The sequence below is a fragment of the Martes martes genome (genome assembly GCF_963455335.1).
Source record: "Martes martes genome assembly, chromosome: 2".
NCBI lineage: Eukaryota > Metazoa > Chordata > Mammalia > Carnivora > Mustelidae > Martes > Martes martes.
The window spans coordinates 27,744,764-27,767,061 of NC_137889.1; the positions used below are offsets into that span (position 1 = coordinate 27,744,764).

At 38.0% G+C, this 22,298-nt stretch overlaps 1 protein-coding gene across 1 annotated transcript in view; it reads right to left on the reverse strand.

Annotated features, from left to right (window-relative positions):
- Nucleotides 1–13,748, reverse strand: part of PURG (purine rich element binding protein G) — a gene marked incomplete at its 5' end in the record, with an annotated part of 38,813 nt that extends 25,065 nt beyond the window's left edge. The window contains one exon of the mRNA XM_080796996.1: nt 12,885–13,748. Coding sequence (XP_080653122.1) covers nt 12,885–13,748 — 864 coding nt within the window. The remainder of the gene's footprint in view (nt 1–12,884) is intronic.
- Nucleotides 13,749–22,298: the final 8,550 nt, after the last annotated feature.

The following is a 22,298-nucleotide window of genomic DNA, read 5'->3' on the forward strand; positions in this document are numbered from 1 at the left end:
AGAATCTTCAAGGTAATAACAATCCATTTTTTCTGATTTATTAATTCCCTTCACACATCCTAAATTAATTGCATGTCTATTCTCTGCCTTAAAAAATTTCAGAAACAGGGAAACAGCACTACTTCTTGAAGTCTGCTCTCACGTTGAGCTGAAATTTCCTATAAATCTCCATTCTGCCTGAAGCTTCCCCAGATTATAATTGTAAGACTTAAATTTTTCAAATCTAAAACTTAAATTGTAGTTATAATACAAACAAGACAGAGGATTTTTTTAAAAGTTATTATATTGCCTGTAATGATCTTTTTGAGTTGATGCCTATCTCTGTTATGTTGATCTTTTTCACAACTGGGAATTCATTGTTTTGGAGCACTAATCATTGAAGGTGTAGTAGTTGGAAAGAGAAGTTAATGAACCTGCAGAACTGCCAAGTGTATATGTATGAATGATCTAGTATTTCTGATAAAATATGATCCACTAGAATGACAGCTATTAAGGTTATGTCATACATATTAATTATATAGATTTATATACAAAATATCATTTTATTAATTTTGATCAACACATTAATTATGGAATGTCCACAGGTTAGCAAACATAATATTAATTATTTTTAAGTATGTTAGTTATGTTTTCAAATATGCTCAACAAGCATCCAGGGAAGTATCTCTCGATTTAAATCAATGGGTCCCACTGTTAATTTGAAAAATTATCATAAATACATTACAGTACATATATAGTTCCTCTATCCTACACATATAGATAAGACAGAGGAAGATGGTGAAAACATATGCTTTTAAAAGAAATTAGTATTTTTATTATCATTTATATATCTTAAGAAACAATCAGCATTTTGAGCTTTAGCTTTTATTTTCTGTTTACCTGGCTTACTTTAGTAATTATGAACCATTTGAGCTACATGACATATGTCACAAAATGGAAAATTGAGGGACTGAACTAATCCTAGGGTCCCTTCAAGTCTTAATATTTAATATTCACTAACACTTGTATTAATAACTGTTGAGTATAGAAATTATTTACTTTCCTTTACTAAGATTTATATATGTTATTTAACAAATTAAAAATATGCTTCAGTCTCCATAAATTTGAATGCTAAACTTTTCATATAAGAATTCATAATTGTTAATCCCTACCAGAATTATCTCAAGAGTGCTATCAAAAAATCAGATAGAAGTTATGAAATGTAATGAAAGGATAAAAAGAGAAGAAAATGGTTTTTATCTAACATATAGGCAATTTATAAAAAATATTGCTTTAGATTTGTAAATTTCTCAAGGCAGAATGAATAGCTCTGAGTCTTCTTTCTACCAACCAAGATGCTATAGTTATTTTGACCACATTTCTCTTTCACGGTCTTTTGTAGCTAAGGTAAAATCACATCAACATACATCAGTGGTTCTTAAAGTGGGGCCCCCATTTTAGCAGCATCAGATCACTTGGGAATGTGTCAGAAATGCAAATTTTTGGTCCTTTCCTCACCATCCCAGACCTACAGACCATAAACTCAGGAAGTGGGGCCAGCAATCTTGTGTGTTAATGAACCCTCTGAGTGATTCTTAATCACAGCAAAATTTGAAAACCACTGACCTGGAGTCATGGAGAAAATGTGTATTTGTAAATAGGGTAGTCATACCAGTTTATTCTGCTGGGGATAAGGAAAAGAGGAGGAAAATTGGTAATGAAATATGAAAATAAATAGAGTGGTATAGGAAGAAAAAGATGGTAAAAAGAGTTGCAAAAAAAAAATAAACTTTTCACTAATATTGATAAGACTTATATCCAAATCAATTCAACACGACCAGTTGGTTTTGGTTCCTGAAAATGAAATTGTAGGTCCATGGTAAATAGTAATTTGTCTCCTCTCTGCCCTTAAGGATTAAATTGGGATGATTCATCTATATTCTCATCATTTGATCTCTTTTCAAAATTATTGACATATTTGGTTGAGATTAGAGGTTCAATGTCAAAACCATACTAAAGATCGAATAAATTGTATTTATTAGTACTGAAATTTAATGAACTAGATGAACCCTCCAATAAGGAGTGTCTCCTGGTGGTACTAGCCCCATACATAGGTAATAGTTTTGATAAAATAATTCCTAGAAATCTGAGGCAGATTTACCAGTGGTGTTCCAGGATAGATTGTGCTTTATTAATTAGGGGGCTTAAATTTTGGAGGAAGTCTTCAAGATACTTTGGCTTAATTGAATGAGCACAATCTTTTGGCTTGGTGTCAATTTGGGTTCAAATATATTAGTTCTGAAATACTAATATTTCATCTGAAATACTGAATCAGTTTCAAAATCTCCAGAAAATCATATTAAAATGGGGATAGTAATAGGATTGTTAGAAGGATTAGAATAGTTACAAGGGGTTCAGCAATGCCTAATATATGGTAGGTATTCAGTAAGTAATACTTGTTAGTACTAATCCATCTTGATCGACTCTTCTTCCTTTTGTTACCACCTTCTCTTTAAAAGTGGTCATGGTGCAATTTTTCTAGAGGCTATACTCATTTCTGAAATTACCTGTCAATCATGCTAGTCAAATTATTTCCTGAAGATTCACTGTGTACTGAAAGTTAGATTAACTGACCTTTCAGTCCATATCTTCCCAAGTGAAATGTTTCTATTCATCCTAAATTACTGTAAAGAAATATGGCAAGAGTGTTGAGAATAATTGAGTGAAGTAGTAGCCCTTCTTTCTTAGTCTATAGATCTAGTTCATAAGGCAATTTCTTTAGCCTTCTCTATTGTGTTTCAACTGTCACCTAAACAAATAGGATGGGGTGGGGCCATGGGGGTAGTGGGAGAAATTATTGTTCTTACCCACTTCCAACAGGGTACAGTGCATGAGAGGGAGAAAAAGAAGGGAGGAAGATTAAGAGTGATGGAATTTTAGAACTCTATTTCTATATATGATTATAGTATGGCTTACCCTTTCTGGAGAAAAGCAATAGATAAAATTCCGTAATAAATTCAACTGAACTTTCAAACTATTTTATCCTATTGAGATTCTAGACTGTCAACCATTGGTATAAATCACACTGCTAGTCTGAAAAACTAAGAAATAAAATACAGCAGCTTCTGAAGCAAATGATAAGGCCTTTTTTTTTTTTGTATCTAGGTGTCTTGTACATATCTGTTTTTCTAAATTATTATTTTATGGTTCTGCTGTTTTGTTTAATGGGTACTTCTGGCACTTGTGTGTGTTCTTTTGGTAAAGTTGCTCAGAATGTTTGAAATGGGAAGCTAAGGGCAATTTCTACAAAATGACAAGGGCAAATTATCACAAAACTAAACGATTCTCTCATATCCCACTTAGACTTCAAGCAACATGGAAGAAGAAACAATATAACAATAAAATGTATCTGTTGTTTTGAGAAGAGGGGGGAGAAAAACATTTCTACAACAGCCAGTTCACTCTATAGAATTTGTTGAAAACTGACCAGGGATGCCTGGGTGGCTCAGTTGGTTAAGCGGCTGCCTTCGGCTCAGGTCATGATCCCGGCGTCCTGGGATCGAGTCCCACATCGGGCCCCTTGCTCGGCAGGGAGCCTGCTTCGCCCTCTGCCTCTGCCTGCCACTCTGTCTGCCTGTGCGCGCGCTCTCTCTCTCTCTCTCTAATAAATAAAATCTTTAAAAAAAAAAAAAAAGAATATGTTGAGAACTGACCAACCAGATTGCTATTGTGAACCACCACCGGGCTAAAGGATGGTTTAGTATATGGAATATGTCTGCAGTGGAATTTTATGTGCACAGATATTTTGAAATTAATAAAATATGTATGTGTACACACACTTCAAAATACACTTTGCTTACTCTTAAGCACTGTCTTTGATAAACAAATGGGCACCAAAAAGATTAGTCCAGCAGGAGAGGTCTCTCTTTTTTACCTTTGCTCTATTGAGAGTGGTGGTAGCATACTGTCCACTGGAGGACCGGGGCACCTAATAAATGCATCTGGGACAAAAAATCCTTGTGTGTTTTTCTCTTCCCCTTCAATCATCAACCTTGGTAGTTTCTCAAGGCTAAAAACAAAACAAACAAACTCATTATGATGTTTTATCTTTGTACAACCTAGTAGTTACAGGTCCTCTAAAGTAGAACCCTACTGTTCACGGTTCAGTGCCCTTCCTGATTTCCTTTGTTAAACATCATTACTTGTAACATACTATGTTCAACAGACCAAGGAAATAGGGGTCAAGGGTAGTAAGTACTTCCTTCTCAGGGGCCCCTGCAGTGATAGTAGCAGTGTATCATTTAGCAATGTAATTTAAGGTTATTTCAGGTACAATGACATTTCAGGAAGTGATGTTATTTTAAAAATTCTTTTGCCATGTAGAATATAAGAAATTATTAGAATATATAGAAACAAGTGATGCTTCCAAAGGATAAGACCTCATATAGATAACAAAAATATTTCCATAAAAAAATTAAAGCATAGGAGAGTTATGTAGATAGTGCATGACAATTTGATCTTAAAAAGGACTACGAACAAAATATCATTTTGTGTGGCTAAAGAGGTACATAGGGGCACCTGGGTGGCTCAGTGGGTTAAAGCCTCTGCCTTCAGCTCAGGTCATGATCCTGGGGTCTTGGGATCGAGCCCCACATCGGGCTCTCTGCTCCGCGCGGGGAGCCTGCTTCCCCCTCTCTCTGCCTGCCTCTCTGTCTACTTGTGATCTCTGTCTGTCAAATAAATAAATAAATAAAATCTTTAAAAAAAAATGAAGAGGTACATACATGTGATAAAAAACCGCCACGTCTGCATGTTCTTTGGGTATCATCACAGACTGCAGCATTTTTACAGCTGTTTTTAATATAAAGAGAGACTGTCTTACATTTTCCAATTCTGGTACTCTCTTATTTTTTTCTTTCACACTCCATTGATACAGAATTTTAGAAGTTTAGAGTAGGAGGGAACTAGCTTCCAGCATGATCTTGTTCATTTTTTTTTTAAAGACTTTATTTTATTTTGAGAGAGAGTAAGCAGGAGCGGGGAGATTGTTGGGGAACCAGGGAAGAAAGGGAGAGAATCTCAAGCAGACTCTGAGCTGAGTGCGGAGACCTACACAGTGCTTGATCTCACGACCCCGTCATGATCTGAGCTGAAACCAAGAGTCAGATGCTTACAGGACTGAGCAAGCCAGAAGCCCCTTGTTCATTTTTCATAAATGGAAGCCTTCCTACTGGAGGAAATGGTTTGCTGAGAGGCCATCCACTGGCAGAGTTAGGTCTTTTTATTCTTTCTCAAATCATTTTTTATTTTATTTTTTTTAATTTAATTTTTTCAGTGTTCCAAGATTCATTGTTTATGCACCACACCCAGTGCTCCAAGTAATACGTGCCCTCCTTATCTTTTAAAGGTTAAATAAATAGGGGTTTGGTTTTGAGAATTTCTTATTTCTCCCATTTCAGTTATACTGATTTCCCTTGTTATAGGCAAATAAAATAATGAGTCACTACCTTTCTCTTCTCTCTTACTTATACATTTGCTACCTCTACACAACAACCTCATCAAATCCACAACAAGTAATACATAAAATCCTGAAAAGTATGTATTATACTACTGAGCCATTTTCTCTAATAAAAATAAAATACTAAATATTTCTGAATATCGGCACCTCAAAAGAAATTCTGTCTTTAATCAGATCAAATAAAGCAAACAGATTTATATAATCATTTTGATAAAGACAAAAACCCACAAAAGTGTTTTTCTCCCCCCAATCTTACACTTTGAGCAACTCTAACTTTTAACTACTATGAACATTTTTCTTAGGGATTACTTTTCCTTTTCTTTACCCCTACTATTTCCTGGGAATGATGAAAACTTTGAATAAAGTAACACAGAAACTAAGTATACGAGGGGGAAAAAATGAGAGAACAAGCAACTCCTATTTAGTCTTAGAAATAAGTCAACAACAGAAGAAATTGTATATTCCATTTAAATGAGTATTTTCTTTATATTCACATTGCAAACTAACTTCACTATAACAGCACTAATTTCATTATGAGCCAGTTTTTACTCACTGGTAAATATCACTGGCCTCAATAAGAATAAGCAATTTCTCACAAAGGATGTTCAAAAGAAGATAAAGTTTGGAAAACATAATTTACCACAAAGGACTAACATGGGAAACCCCTTGAGTACGTATGGGAAGTTCCTAATTTTTTTAGCCTGAATTTAAGCAAAACTCATTCCGGCAGGAGAATTTACCTCCCTTTTGACCCCTTTCTTTAAATAAGAAGTAAAACATAAAAACCATTTTAAGCCTTAACAAGTAAATATCTGGAGATTTTTTACCAATGTTAACAGATTCTGCAAAGGATGATGAGTTATTCATCGTTAAAAGAACTCTTTTATGCTTTAAAAAATATATGTTTAAGAAGATTCTGTCTTCTAAGAACAACTCTGTCATTTGACAAACAGAAAATCATGCAACCAATTATGGACATATTATTTTAAAGTTTAAAGCAATGCTTGAATTTTTTTAAACCTTTTAAAATTTTTGTAAAATTTACAGAAACAAATCCATTAAAACAATTCCTCCTCAATCCTCATATATCTTAAGGTATTTCTAATAGTACTGGATTTTTTACTCTGGTTGATTTGATTTATAATTAGATAGTATCCTTCAGGGTTCCAGTACAGGACTTCCAACTTGTCATATAATTTTTTCTTGGTGGTTATTAGAAAGGTGACTTTAAAATACATGCCTGATATGAATGAAAAGAGAATAATGATCTTTTTGGGGGGTTGGGGCATTTGAAAAACTATTAAAGCACTATGCTAACTTCATTTTAAAAAATAATTTACTGTTTTATAATCTCCTAGCAGAGAATGGAGATGGTTTAGTTGTATTTTAAACCTCATAGCCCCAAAGTTTTCATCTCTCTCCAAATCATCATAGTACCTCTTCTGGTCCCAAGGACCAGAGTCCTTCTGTGGGGGAATCAATGCTTTAAACAATCAGGACTAGTGTTACCCTTTTGTGTAGGGCTGGATTTGACTAAGTTGCTAAAGGCATTATTCATTAATAACCTTATCATCATAAAGATAAAGCTCATGTTAACAAATCAAAAGATTTCAACAGTCATAGCATAAACTTCCACTATAGTTCTAGTGCTCATTTGCTCTCATAATGGCAAGGTCTTTGGATAAAAATGAGATAATATCAGAGTTAGTAAAACTTGACTAAAAGTGATAATTTGTTAAAGCTTTTAAATACGGGTTTTTTTCATTGGAGAACACAGTTAAGATAAAAATAACACTTGGTAAAATAGCTTAATATCCTGCCAGTCCTGAACCTTATTACTTCAGGAAAAAGACCAATACTCTTCTGTGGGAAGGAAGATGGGAAGACAGGAGGGGCAAGGTGGTTAGGGATAGGGAAGGGAAATTAAATATTTATACATTTTAAATTAATATATACATATATATGCATTTTAAGTAAGTATCAATGGGATTCATTCAAAATTTCCTTGAGGTTCCCTTGGTAATAATACAGTTCAAATTAAGTGCTATGTTAACTAGATCAAGTATGGTATCTGAATAAAAGGGAAAAAATTCATTTAAAATGACAGAGCTAAAATTGATATTACTAGGTACAGGATAGTGTATATATTTTCATTTGGATGTGCAAAAAGAATATATGTATATACACATATGCTTGTATATTCAGAGTAACTCTAGAAGGATACACAAGAAATTGGTTAACATTGGTTATTTTTCACTAACTGTAGCATTTAAATTTGTTCCATATATATATGTTTTCCCTATTCAAAAATATTGATTAAAAAACCACTACTAAAATTAATTTTAACAATTATGTCAAATTAAGAAAAAAAGACTAATTTTTTTACAATATACAAGAAAATATACTAACGCATATATTGTTTTCCCAAGATCCACCTACCTAAATTTTGTTATATTTACTTTCTGATAGTAATTGTGATCTAAAAATTCAAATTTTGCATGACCTTAGCTTGGGAAAAAAACATTTTCCCCGTACCTCATTGCTACAGCACTGTGGACTATGGATTGTCTCACCAGCATGCTAACATCCTTATTCTCTTCTGATGGGTTAGCCATTAGCCACCATATCTCTAAGAAATTCAAGAAATCTTTAAGGAAACTTCAGAAGGACTTTAAGAACCTTATTTGGCAGTGATAAATATTGTACCTGTATTATTTTGTTGGCACAGAATCAATTTTAACTTCTCTTGTGGTTTACTTTAGATTTTATCCTGCCAAAGATGTTTGGTGTTTTGGTAAAGACAGACTTCAAACTATGTGGTGACTAAGCCAAGCCCTTACATAAAGCTTGGAATAGGATTTTATAAATAGTTCCAATGAAAGGCATTTTGAAATAAGCAGGGGAAAAAAATCTCACACTTATAAAAATTATTTTCAGAACACCATTAAAGTTCAAATTAAGTCCTAGTCACTTAAATATTAAAATAAACCATACGACAAAATCTAAAGGATAGTACATACATCAACTTTCAATGGTAGCTGCTTATTAAAAATGAGTGTCTGAGGGTGTATTCCAATTTCATCCTCTTCAAATTGTGCAGCTCAGATAAATGTTTATTTTACTGAAAATATTTGCAAAATTACAATATAAATACATGAATATATTAAGATAGAATGACTATATATAATGTATTCTTATCCATATATATAAAATGAATGCAGTAAATATAGCATATTCTCAATGAATTATTAGTACACAGTGTTTCTTAGTAAAGTACATACAACCTATTATTAAGCAACAATTATCTAGTTTTCAAATGTACATCTCAGGAAGTTTTTAGGATGAAAGGATACACTAAATCTCCCAATACCCTTTTTGGTTGGTGAAAGTTAGTTCTGCAAATTTTGAAATAATACTATGTTTATTTTAGCAATGGTTCTTAGGCTCTTTGCATTTTCTTAATTTGAAACTTTATTTCTTTAGTCTGGGTGTTTTCTTAATGATGCCATATCAGCCAACCATACTTTTAATTCTAATACAGTATCATGTACTGTCTTTTCATTAGTCATTTTAACACACATCAACAATGAAACAGAATTATTAAAATTTTTTTTTGTCTGCACAAATTCCCAAAATTAACTTTCAGGGTATTATGAGGAGTCTCAACTAGATATAGTCTCAACTGTAATACTAAGCTGGGCTAGAAATATGTTTTTTTTTTAAAATTGATTTTAGGTCTTAAGAATACAAATATGAACTCTACTTTAAAAGTGTTTGTTAAATGTATTGGGACTTGTTTCAAAAGCATCTTCTATCCTCCTCCATTACACTGATTTAATGGAAACTTGTTATTATAGCAGTTCCAACACAAACATCTGCATGCAAGAGATCACCCTACAGATTCTAACTACATAGTTATTGAAACACATCCCACCTGTCAAGTGGCATAAATGTACATCTTCTATATACAAAAGGTAAAGTGCATTATTAAATTAGTGAACTGACAGATTGTCTGCCTGGACCATATAGCTTTCAAATAGACAAATGTGAAATTCTCCCATTAGAACCAATTATTTCAAGAGGTTCCAACTAGCTTTTCCACCCTGTCGTTTATTTTTTGGCCATGCTCTTTAGTGCAAATAAGCTTGTGTTTGACTCAAGTTTAAGGGACATGGCAGTTTGGGGCTTTAACAAGGAAAATTATAAAATGTGGCAGAACTTTTAATACTTTTATAATACATTGCATCTTTTGCATATAAGCAACAGATTAGTGTTGCTTTCAATTGCTAGGAGCACACTGCCAACCATTATGAGGAACCCGTTTCCAAATCTCATACTATTAGCTTATATTATTACAGTTTTGAGTCTATACCACATTATACTTGGGTTATTATGTGCAAACATCATCAGTGTTTTAGAATTATACAGTGAACTAGTAATTTTGGTTACTAACTTGAATGCTCACTTTTTGACTTCCAACATCCAGTTGCCTTAAGAGTTTAATATCCTCAAGGCTGGGATCCTATTATTTTGAAGAATACCATGTACACTTGCAGCTTCATTTATGTTACAAATGACAATAAATAAAATGCATATTGCACAGATAAAAATAGTAGCTTATTTTATAAGATACATGGCAATACATGTCCTAATACCAGAGTTTTGAACTGGATCTTATTTGATTATGGCTAATGAATAATTGGGAACTTTAAGTATCAAAAAATCATAACATTTCATTTTTCAATGAATACATATAAAAAAGTGAAACAAAAGGACTGGCAGAAGGCTTAGTGATTCTAATGTATATTCAGTTGCCGGTATATATGGATCTACCAATCTATAGCTTTGAGAAGGTAATAACTTTGAAGTATACATACAAGGTAGAAGATTTGGCTACTTAACTAATTCTTGACTTAAATAATTAATGCAAAATTAATATTTATATACAATGAATTAAAGATACTTATCTTTAAGTCTGACATAGTATTGTGTATATGTATATATACACACATACGTATATATATAGACATAAACACTCAAATCTTATCAGACTAAAACCAAAAAAGAAATCATGTAGATTTAATGGATATAAATATTTTAGGAGGGAAGGTTTTAAGAAAGAGTATATAGTCATAGCAATAGTGATAGGGACACTCGAATACTGGAACATTCATCACTCCAGTTTGCCAAAATCTGACAGGTTGATAATTATTAGTAGGCACTATGATGGGCAGCAATAACAATCAGTAGTACAGTAATTCAAGTGCACATCACTCCTTCATATACCAAAAACTACTTTTTATCAAGTCTACAATAGTTATTTTACAGTTAGGACTGCTTAAAGATCCTTGCTACTTTTAGAGTCTCAACACCCACCATGTGCTATTAACTCTAGTACTAACATTATCTTCTAACCTTCAGTTGTTCCATAGTAATCCAGATGGTCCACAATTATAATGAACTAATGAGATTCCTTCATACTACTTGAGGAAACGTGAAATACAATCTGAAAACCAATACCAGTGTATATATCTGGGTTACTGATTGCTTGTTTTGAAATAAGATAAGCCAGAAATATTCTTTTTTTAACTCACAAAGTTCTTTTAGTGACCTTACTTAAATGGATTTGGGGACAAACTGCTGAAGGAAAAAATTATTAAAATAATTTTGAACTACTTATAGCATATAAAAGGAGAGCTACATTCTGATCTCAATCCATGCAGCCAGCTCTCATCAATGAGAGCTATATTTGGGGGTTGAAATCAGTGTCTGGCTCTTAAAGATGATTATATGGACTTATTGTGTGGGAGGTGAATAAAGCCAAGATAAAAGACAATAATTTCAATCAGAATAAAATGCAGCTCAACAGATAAAATTCCAGTCAGTTAATACACGGTGGGTTGGTACACATATACACTATAACCACTTGTTTAAAAATTGCTTAGGTGTTGAAAAATTGCTGTGGCACTTCCTGGAAAGTAATTTTTAATACAGGTAAATGGGTGAGTCTTATGTAAAGTAAACCTTATTTTTAAGTATCATAAAGAGCACCTTGGAAAATGCCTGAATTTTCCTTTCAAATATGTTTATAACCAATCCTTAAATAATTTTCCCAGGCTGAAAATTTATATTCTAAATGCTTTTTAGAAAAAGATTTTTTTTTTCTTTCTGGAATTAAAATACCTGTAAAAGCCAGGTTTATATTGGAAGTGTTGACACGATTTTAAGGGTAGCAATTGCAAAAGTGCTACTAAAATGTATTATTACAGATGTATTTTTGTATCAGTTAACTGGTGCACCAACCCCTCTGAAATAGTGCTAAAGAAGAAGCATAAAATATAACACCTTGAGTCCATGATATATTTTGGGAAAAAACCTCGCACAACCTTCAAATTAGCATGAAAGGCTAAAACACCAAGATTTCCATAGCAAAGCCATAGGATGAAGCCTCCCACTCAACAGTGACATAAAAGTAATTCCTCAAACTTTGGAAAGTCAATAAAAATATAGGGTATAGTGAATAGAGGTAAAGATGGGATTACAACTAGTTTAGAATAACCAATTAAAACTCTCCCACGGCTTTGATATGGCAACTATCGACTGCAGGGTTACCACAAAATTTGAAATTATAGAATACTATCATAACTGTAAGATTTAATTCTTTCATGGTACTTTTGATATTCAGTCATCCAGTGAACAACTAATATATTTCTACATGTACTTTTATAAAGAAATATATTTATACTATACTTGAGGTCAATTTCTGTTTCTGTGGTAACTGCCCTACAGGTAAGCTTAGCAGCTTTTAATGAAGTAGGGATGGAATACTTTTTCGGGGAACTTGTTAAATAGAAATTCACACTTCCATATTAAGTATATGTATATTTTCTCGGGATCATGTCATAGTGCAATGTAAATCTTAGTTATGGTATTTAGAAGGTCAGAATATCACATTTTGTGCTGATTTGCATACTTCAATAGTCTGGAGCAGGTGAAGCAGCTGAACTATTTAAGGTTGGAATTCCCTTAAGAATTATAATATTCTGTGTATAACATGAGAATCAGACTCCTTGAAGTATAAACTACCAGAGGTATTACTAATAACAAAGGGCCAAAAAAAGAGGAAAAACTTCTTCGAATGATTATGGATCAGTACTTTTAGCCAATTTATGATTTTAAATTTTGCCTGATGGAGTTCAATTTCACTCTAGTCGAGGCATTCTTGTTCTTCACCACTGGCCCTTCTGCCATCCATTCTCTTTTCTTTATGGCTGTTGCAAATTTTCCTCATCTCTTCTTCATACTTGATAAAATTCTCCCCAAACCTTGTCCAAGCTTTGAATGGAACAGTAATAGTATTACGGTAAGGTGGCCTCACCTCACTTACCTTCAGGAAAATTCCATATTTATTAGAGCCCACATCAAAGTAGAACCTTTTATTGTCCACTCTGAAAGAAGTCCCCTCTGGGAGTTCAAGTGGGTCATCATCTCCACCTCTTCGTTCTTCTATGTCCCCTTCGCCATAGTCTTCAATGAGCTGAACCAAGGCATCACGAAACTCAATCATTCCTTGTGCTGGGAGCACAATAGTCTGTTCTTGGCCCAAACTGTGACCAAAATAACCTATCATGCCAGTCCCTCGCATCATGGTTTGTCTAATTCTTAGGAAGCGACCCCGTTGATTTTCCTTTAGGTCTAGATAATACTTCCTATTGTCCCTCTCTATGTAGTCTGTTTTGAGGACACTATGAGGGTGCTCTTCCGACCCTACAGAGACAGGTGGGGAGGGTGCCGAGTGCTTCTGTCTCCTCCTGGAGGCTTGATCTTTGCCGTGGCCATGCTCTTGCCGGTGGCCTTTCAGGCCCAGGTGGGCGTAATGCTCGATGAAGTCCCCTAGACAGTCCTTCAGCTCCGCTGCCACAGACAGGGACAGAGTCAGTTTACTCTTTCTGATATTGTCCTGCCGGCCTCTCCCTATCCAGACTTCGGCTATCTTTAGGAACCGGCCCCGGGAGCTTTGCTTTACGTCTAGGTAAAACCTCTTTTTCTGGATGTCCACTCGTTTGGAGGCCAGCTCCTGGATTTCGGCTGCGCCCCCAGCCTGATTAGGGGTGGCTGAAGCCGCGTAGTGGGGGTAGTGGGAGTGCTGGGCCTGGGGATAGAGTCTACTCTTGCTTAGGCCAGAGCCCCCTACATTCTTGCCGCCGCGGCCGCGGCCGCCGCCGCCTCCCCTTCGCCTGGCTCTTTCCATCTTCAGCTGCAAGTGACAAACAGACACACGGGGTGGGGTGGGGGAGGGGTGTTGAGAACAATCGCAGACGCCCCTCGGCCTGCGCTGCCCCCGCCTCCGCCCGGGACCCCCACTCCGGGCCGCGGTGCACGGCGCCCGCAGCCGCAGAGCCCCGGCTCCCGCCTCTGCCCGACCGTCGGCGGTGAGAGGCGGCGTCTCCCGGCTCTGCACCGCGCACATAGCATCCCTCCGCCGCCCCGGCCTCCCGCTCGCCGCCGGGCCGCCAGCCTCGGGCTGCGCAGCCCCGGGGACCCCAGTCAGCCAACACTCACATCGACACTGCCATCACCGCCGCTACCGATGCCCTTCACGACCGCCGCCACCGCCGCCAGCTCTCGGCCCCTCTGCTGCAGCCGCCGCAGCCGCTGCCCCCCGCCAGCTCCCCCGCCGCCGCTCGCACCGTCCCCCGCCGGAGCAGCCGGGCAGGGGCATCGCCTGCGGCGCCCGCCGCCGCCGCCCCTCCTGCGGCCGCTGCGGGGGCCGCCGCCTCTCTTCGGGCACCGGCCCGATACCCGCCGGGAGGGGAGGGGGGGGTGGCGGCAGGGGGCGGGCCGTGGACCCCGCCTCCTCCAGCACAGCCTGCTGAAGGGAAGGTCTCGCGCTCTTCCTGCGGGCGCGCCGAGACCGAAGCCCAGCGCGCGGGGACGGAGCGTAAGTGCGAGGTGACTGGACAGGTGTGAAGATGGGAATGAGGACGGGGGTGGCGAGTGTGTTCAGACTTCTCCAGGTTCCGCCGGGACGCAGGACTCTGGCGGCCCACCGGCGCCCGCACAGAGACTACACCTCCCGGAGTACTCAGCGGCAGCGAGAGGCTTTGCGCATGCGCGCCGCGTAGCCAGCTGGGCTTGGTGGCCGGGCTGCAGCGCCACAGGACCAGAGGACGGCGACGGGGCGGGGCGTCAGCCTTCCAGAGCTGATGTGTGTTGGGGGCGCCGTGACGCAGCGGCGTGCGCTCCGCAGCGCGGGAATAAAGTCTGTCGAATTGCTACCTGTCCTGGATTCCAGGCCCTGCTGTTGTGGCACTTCCCGAGTCATCCAGCTGAAAGAGGAGGCCGGTTGAACTGTCTCTTCTCGGGTAACGTGTCCTCTCCACCCCGTTTGAGCTAGCTCCAGACCCCGGGTTTTCGATTATTCCAGCCTTCTCCGGCATTGGAGGTGCTCAAGTCCAGCAGACCAGGCCTCTGGACATTGTGTGGGAGGTGCGTTAGAAATGGGTGTCCTCTGCCCCTTTCCACCTCCGGAGCAGACAGGCAAAGGGCACCCCCTGCCACCTGCCGTTGGCCTGGCCAGAGCTTCCCTCCCTCATCTTGTGCCACCGGTTGCCTGTCGTGGGGCCTTAGGATTGTGCCCTTCGGATCCAGCCTTTACTCCTGCAGAAGTGGAGCCACTCCATTTATACAGCAGAGTCAGGGGAGATAAACTGTTGTGTGTAATTTAGCAAATTAAGTTGGATTTCTTGAGTTTAAATCGTTTAATCCGTATTCCTCCCCCCAACCCCGGCTGAATCTGAGTTGTTTTCTGGATAGATTTGAGTATGTTAAAATACCAGTCCCTATGGTATGAAATCCTTAGGATGCTTATTTAGCGGTCTTTAAGTCATGGTACTTCAGGTTTTGTATAATTTGACATGTTACTTTTAGGGATATTGGGACGGATAGGGGAGTTTAGATTTTGATGTCATTGAATAGTGGTCTCCTTTTATTAACTTAAGTATTTATTGAGCACTCCCCCAGGCTCTGGGGATACAACAATGAACAAAACGGGCACAAATCTTTCTGCTTTTGGACCTTACATTTTGGAGAGACATAGACAGTAAGTTAAATGCCCAGTATGTCAGAAGGTGAAAATCCTTTCAAGAATAATAAAGAGGGATGATGACTGTGGGTGGGAGTAGGGAGCTGCAGTTTTATAGTAGCTTGTCAGGGAAGTCCTCACTGAAGAGGTAATTTTTGAGTAAAGAGTTGAAGGAAATGGGAGAGCTATATCTGTGGCTATCTGGGGGAAAGAAGGTGCAAAGGCCCTGAGGAAGCCTGTTGGTATGTTCAAAGAACAGCTGAGGAGGCCAGTAAGAGCAGAATGAAATAGGGAAGAATTGTAGGAGATAAAATCAGACAGGAAAGAGTAGGGGGCAGATAGTATAGCACCTGGTAGGGTATTTTGAAAATTTGGGTTTTCATTCTGAGGGAGATGGGAGGCTGTTGAAGAATTTTATCAGGGAAACACCATCATTGGAATGATTTAAAAAAAAAAAAAGATTTTATTTATTTATTTGACAGAGAGAGAGAAGGAGAGGGAACACAAACAGGGGGAGTGGGAGAGGGAGAAGCAGGCTTCCTGCTAAGCAGGGAGCTCGATGCTGGGATCGATCCCAGGACCCTGGGACCATGACACAAGCAGAAGGCAGATGCTTAACCCACTGAGCCACCCAGGTGTCCCCATTACCACTATTTTTAAAATTTTTTCACCCCAAACAAATTCTAACTAACTGATTAGTTAAGCAATAACTCCCGATTGCCCCTTCTGCCTAGCCCCTGGTAACCTCTAATATAATCTCTTTTTATGAATTTGCTTATTCTGGAATCACAGTATTAGGGCTTTTAAATTTATTTTTATTTTTGTTTTTAATTTAAAAAAATATTTGTGTGTTTGCATCTGGCTTATTTCAGTCAGCATAATGCTTTCAGGGTTCATCCATGTTGTACCATGTATCAACTTAATTACTTTTTATGGCTGAATAATATTCCATTGTGTGATTATGCTGTGTTTTATCTAATTATCTGTTGATGGACACTTGGGTTTTTTTCCACTTTTGGCTGTTGTGAATGATTCTGCATTGGACATTACAGATATCTGCTTGAGTTCCTGTTTCATTTCTTTTGGGTATATACCTAGGAGTGGACTTGCTGGATCATATGATAATTCTGTTTAGCTTGTTGAGGAACTAACTGCACAGCCACATTGGTGGCCCTGTTTTAATTCAGCCAGCCATGTTGCAAGGATTCCAATTTCTCCATATCTTCTCCAAATAATTTTCTTCCTCTTTTTTCTTTTTTTTAAGATTTTATCTATTTGACACAGAGAGTGAGAGAGCACGAGCTGGGTGGTGGGGCAAAGGGGGAGGGAGAAGCAGACTCTCCACTGAGTAGGGAGCCTGATGTGGGCCTCGATCCCAGGATCCCGAGATCCTGACATGGGCTGAAGGCAGATGCTTCATTTGGCTGAGCCACCCAGGCACCCCTCCGTTAGTTGGTATCTTCATATTTTTTTTTTTTCAGCAATGTTTTGGCAGTGTACAAGTTTTTCACCTCCTTGCATAAATTTGTGCCAGTATTTTATTCTTTTAGATGCTATTAGAAATGAAATTACTTTCATAATCTTCTTTCAGATTGTTCTTTGCTGGTATATAAAACACAGCTGACTTTTGTGTGTTGATCATGTACCCTCCAACTTTGCTTAATTTTCTTACTAGATCTAGTAAGTTTCTTGTGGATTCTTTCGGATTTTTATATGTAGCATCATGTCATCTGTGAATAGAGAGAGTTTTACTTCTTCATTTCCAATTTGAATGCTTTTTATTTATTTGTTTTTCATGTGTAATTTCTCTGGGCAGAATTTCCAATACAGTGTTAAATAGCAGCAGTGAAAGTGAGTATCCCTGTCTTGCTTTTTAAAAATAATTCTGAATTATTTTTTTTTTAAAGATTTACTTATTTATTTATTTGAGAGAGAGAGCGAGAGAGAGAGAGAGAGAGCGTGCAAGCAGTTACACACAGAGAGAGGGAGAAGCAGACTCCCCGCTGAGCAGGGAGCCCAATGCAGGGCTCGATCCCAGGACTCTGGGATCATGACTTGAACTGAAGGTAGATGCTTAACCGACTGAATCACCCAGGTGCCCCCAAGATAATTCTTTTTTATATCAAAGGATGGTTGATATATAATATTAAATTAGTTTCAGTGGGTTAGCATGGTGACTCATTTTGATATGCTCACTAGTCTTGTCTTGCTCTTGTTCTTAGAGTGAAAACTTCAGTCTTTAACCATTGGATATATTAGCTGTGGGTTTTTTTATAAATGCCCTTTATCATTTTGAGGAAGTTCCTTTCACTCCCAGTTTTCTGAGTTTCTTTTATTATGAGAGAGTGTTGGATTTTTCAGATGCCTTTTTTGTGTTAATTGAGATGATTATATGGTATTTTTCTTTCTTTCTGTTAAAGTGATACATTACATTGATTGATTTTATGTTGAACCACTCTTGTGTTTCTAGCATAAATCTCACTTGGTTATGATGTATCATTCTTTAAATTGAATTATCTTTCAACAGAATCATTTTGGCTGCTATTTTGGGAATAGATTATAGAGGCAAGGAGATAAGAAGTAATGTGGCTTGAACCAAGATTTTAGTTGCAAAGGTGGTGCTAGAAGGTAGATTCAGCTTTATTTTGAAGGTAAAATTTTTGCTGATAGATTGGATGTGAAGCATGAAAGAAAGAGAAGAGTCAAGGATGACTAAGGTTTTTGGCCTGAGTAATCAGAAGGATGAAGGTGCACTTACTGAGAACTCTAACTTATAAAAGGAGCAGTTTGGGGAAATTTTTATACATATTGACATGATATGCCCGTTAGAAATCAAGTATATAGTAAGTAATTGGATATACAAGTTTGAAGTTCAGAGCAGTGGGCCAGGCTGTTTATATAAGTTTGGAAGTCATCAATGTGCTATAGATTATTTTAAAGCCATCAGGTTGTGATTTTCAAGGAAGTGAATGTAAAGAGAAGAGAACGAAAAGGTCTGTAATCTGCATCTAGAATGCCATGATGTTTAGAGATTGGGGAATTAAGGAAGGACCAGCAAAAGATACTGAGAAAGGGGACACCTGGGTGGCTGAGTCAGTTGGGTGTCTGCCTTTGGCTCAGGTCATGATCCCAGGGTCCTGGGGTCCTGGGATGGAGCCCTGCCTTGGACTCCCTGCTAGGTGGGGAGTCTGCTTCTCTCTCCTCTTCTGCCTTCCACTCCCCTACTTGTACACTCTCTCTATCAAGTAAATGGATAGAATCTTAAAAAAAAAAAAAAAAAAGGTACTGAGCAGGAATTCTTACTGATGTAGGTGGAGAATCAAGAATTGTCACAGAAGTTTAATAAAGGTGTTTTATGAAGGTGGGTGTGACTGATTGTGTCATATGTTATTGATGTATTGAGCCAAATAATGACTGAGAATTGACTGTAGGATTTGGTGACATGAAAGTCATTAATACCTTGGTATGAGCCCTTTTGGTGGGATGGAGTGGCTATAGTGAGTTTAAGAGACAGCGGAAGGAATGGAAATGGAATTGCTGGTATAGATGACTCTTTTGAGTAGTTTTTCTATAACGAGGGGGAAAAGAATGGAGTAGTTAGCCAAGAGTGTGTTTTAAAAATGGAAGAAATCGCAGTATGTGTATATACTGTTGGGACTTTGGGACTTTTCTGGGAGACAAGTAGAGAGAGAAAAATTGGTGGTGATGCATGAGGGAGGTGAAAAATGCCCTTGAGAATGGAATCTAGTGCACACAGGGAGGGGCTGGATTTAGGAGCACAGATAGCACATGGGATATATGTGTGTGTGTGTGTGTGTGTGTGTGCGTGTGCGCATGCACTATACCGATACCTGTATTGATGTTGATATCGATGTGTATATATGTTTCTCAGCCTCCTTAGTAGCATGGGCTAGTTCCCAATTCCTTATTGTGAGAGATATATACTATAATGTGTGTATGTTGTACGTATTGTGTATTACATATACTATACGTTATTATAAATTATCTATATTATACACACACACACACACACACACACACACACACACGTAATCTGCAGTTGGCAAACTGGAGACGTAGGAGAGCTGAAGGCAGAGCTCTAGTCCAAGTCTGAAGGCCTGAGAACCAGGAGAGCTAATGGTATGTGTTTCATTCCAAGTCTGATTCTGAAGATGGAAGGCTAATAACCTAGATTGAATATGTTCGAGCAGAGAGTGAATTTTTCTTACTCAGCCTTTTTGTTCTATTTAGGCCTTCAACAGATTGGACGAGGCTCACCCAGGAAGACCAATCTGCCATATGTAGTCTGCTAATTCAAAAGCTAATCTCATCGAGAAACACTCTGACAGACATGCCCAGAATAATGATTAACTGAAAACCTGGGCACATTGTGGCCCATTCAAGTTGACACAATAAAATTAACCATCATGGCAGAGTATATGGGTATAGATACAATTATGCGACTAAACTACAGGATACGGACCTACGGAAGTTCTTTTTAAATTGTTTTTCTTTTCAGTGAAATCTGAAGCAAGGTGGTGAGCTGAGAATGAGGATGGGGAGGAGATGTGTTGGGTTTAAGTAGAGAGGAAAAGCTATGAAGGTGAGGATAGTAAATAGGTAAGTGAAAAGTTGTAGAATTGCTGGGAAGTTGGAGGGTGCACTTAAGGATGGTGGTCATAAATTTAAGGTGAGACCAGTCAACATGGTTGTGTTTTTCACATGCTGCATTCATTTAGCTGCATTGGTATAGGCACAGAGTAGGCAGAGAATTTTTCTTATTCAGGGTTAGAGTTTTGATAGGAGAGAAACAGGAAGCCAAAGATGGGCAACGAAGTTAAGGGAGTATGAAAGAAGTGGTTATATTAAACCACTATATATAGTGGTTAAATTTTGCAATTTAAACTGGTCAAGGGGGAAGTAAGGACTACTTGGGGGTGAGGAGAGTGAAAAGGTAGCAGGACCATTAGATTTTAGGTCCTAGTTGAGTCAGAGGATTGTTTGAATTTAATTTCTAGAGGGAATGAACTTGAAAAATAGGAGATGTTGATTGGGGAATGAGATGCTTAGAATTGAGATTATAGAGGGAATCAGTCATTGGTAATGACATGGCATCCCCATGGGAACAAATGAGTAGAGCAGGGCGTAGGCAAGGTAATTGGAGAACTAGTCAGAAAACTGAGAGGCACTATCTTCTTTGGAAATTTTGCATCAAAGATTGTAAGCCCTTGGACAAGTAGAGGGGAAAAAAAGGTGGGATGTAGATGTAAATGGCCACAATACTGATGTTGATGGTGATGATAATGGTCCATTAACATGCAACTCAGATATCACCAACTTGATCTATACCCAACCTGAAAAGTTAGATGTTGAATTACATACGGTTTTATTACAACTCATAGTCAACCCATAAGCCCTTCATGGACTTCTTTTCTTTGACCCAAGTGTTCTTATAAGAGTGGCAGGTGACATATGGCATCTTTTCTTAGTTGTCAGTTTGAAATCTTTCACCAAAGGCTTATTATAGTGCAGCTTCTGTAGAAATTTTTTTCTGCTTTCTGTGTAGTCTTCTTTGGCTTGTCTTCTCTCTCAGGATTGTGAATAATTTATTGGTGAGAAGGCAGGCAGAGAAGTAGGAGTTTTCTGTGACTTAGTAATTTCGTATCTAGGAATCTAGCCTATAGAAATAATAATATGAATGCCTAAAGATACACAAAAGGGTGTTCATTGACTGTTAATGGTGATAAAATTTGTAAGCCACCTGTCATAGGGAATAGTTAAATAAATTATGATAGATAGAGAAATAGGAATAGTTAGGGAATAGGGAATGGTTAAATAATAGGGAATAGTTAAATAGGGAATAGTTAAATAAATATATAGGGAATAGTTAAATAAATTATGGTAGATAAAGAAAATGGAATTCTATATAGTCTTGAAAAAAATCAGTTCAAAAAGTAGCATTGAATTTTACTTACTCCATCCCATCAGCAGGGATGTTTTAATTGCAAATATTGGGAAACCCAAGTCAAGTTGACTTCAGCAATGAAAGGTTACTGGCCTGCTTAATTGATAAACCCTGAAATAGAGTGGCCTGCAGGCAAGTTCAGTTAGGGCTCTATTTTTCTGACCATGCCTGACCCTCTTCTACAAAGAAGGCATGAAAGTGTTTTACCTTCGGGGTGATTTCTTTTATAGTTATAAGATGGTTGTGTGCATCCACCCTGGTAATATATTTCTTCCTTCATATCTAGCAGTAGCAAAAGCATCCCTTCCTATACCATGGAAAGAGACTCCTGAGGATCGCTTTGGATCTTATAGTTATGGACAAGGGATAGAGACCAGAGAACTGAGACGTAGGTTGTAATTCTTGCCCCTGAGTCAGTTGTGTGGCGGGTGGAATAGGACTTCCCCCCTGACCTTAAAACAGTTGGGTTTCATTCCTGGTTACTGGTGATGAGGGCATTCTCTTCGAAAGCGCTTTGCTATTATACACTAGGGGGGTGGTGGGATGGACTAAATGGGTTTGTTACCCTCTTTTCTAGTATTAGGGTAATCAGCCTAGTTTTGCCCCTCTCATTCTTGATTTTACTAAAACTGTGAGAATTTGTTTATCTTCAGGATCCCAGATTGGAAAAACTATAAATCATTATTGATTTCATTATTTACAGAGGCTCTTTTACTCTCAGATTGCAAGAAAGAGGTAGACTGGAGGGAGGA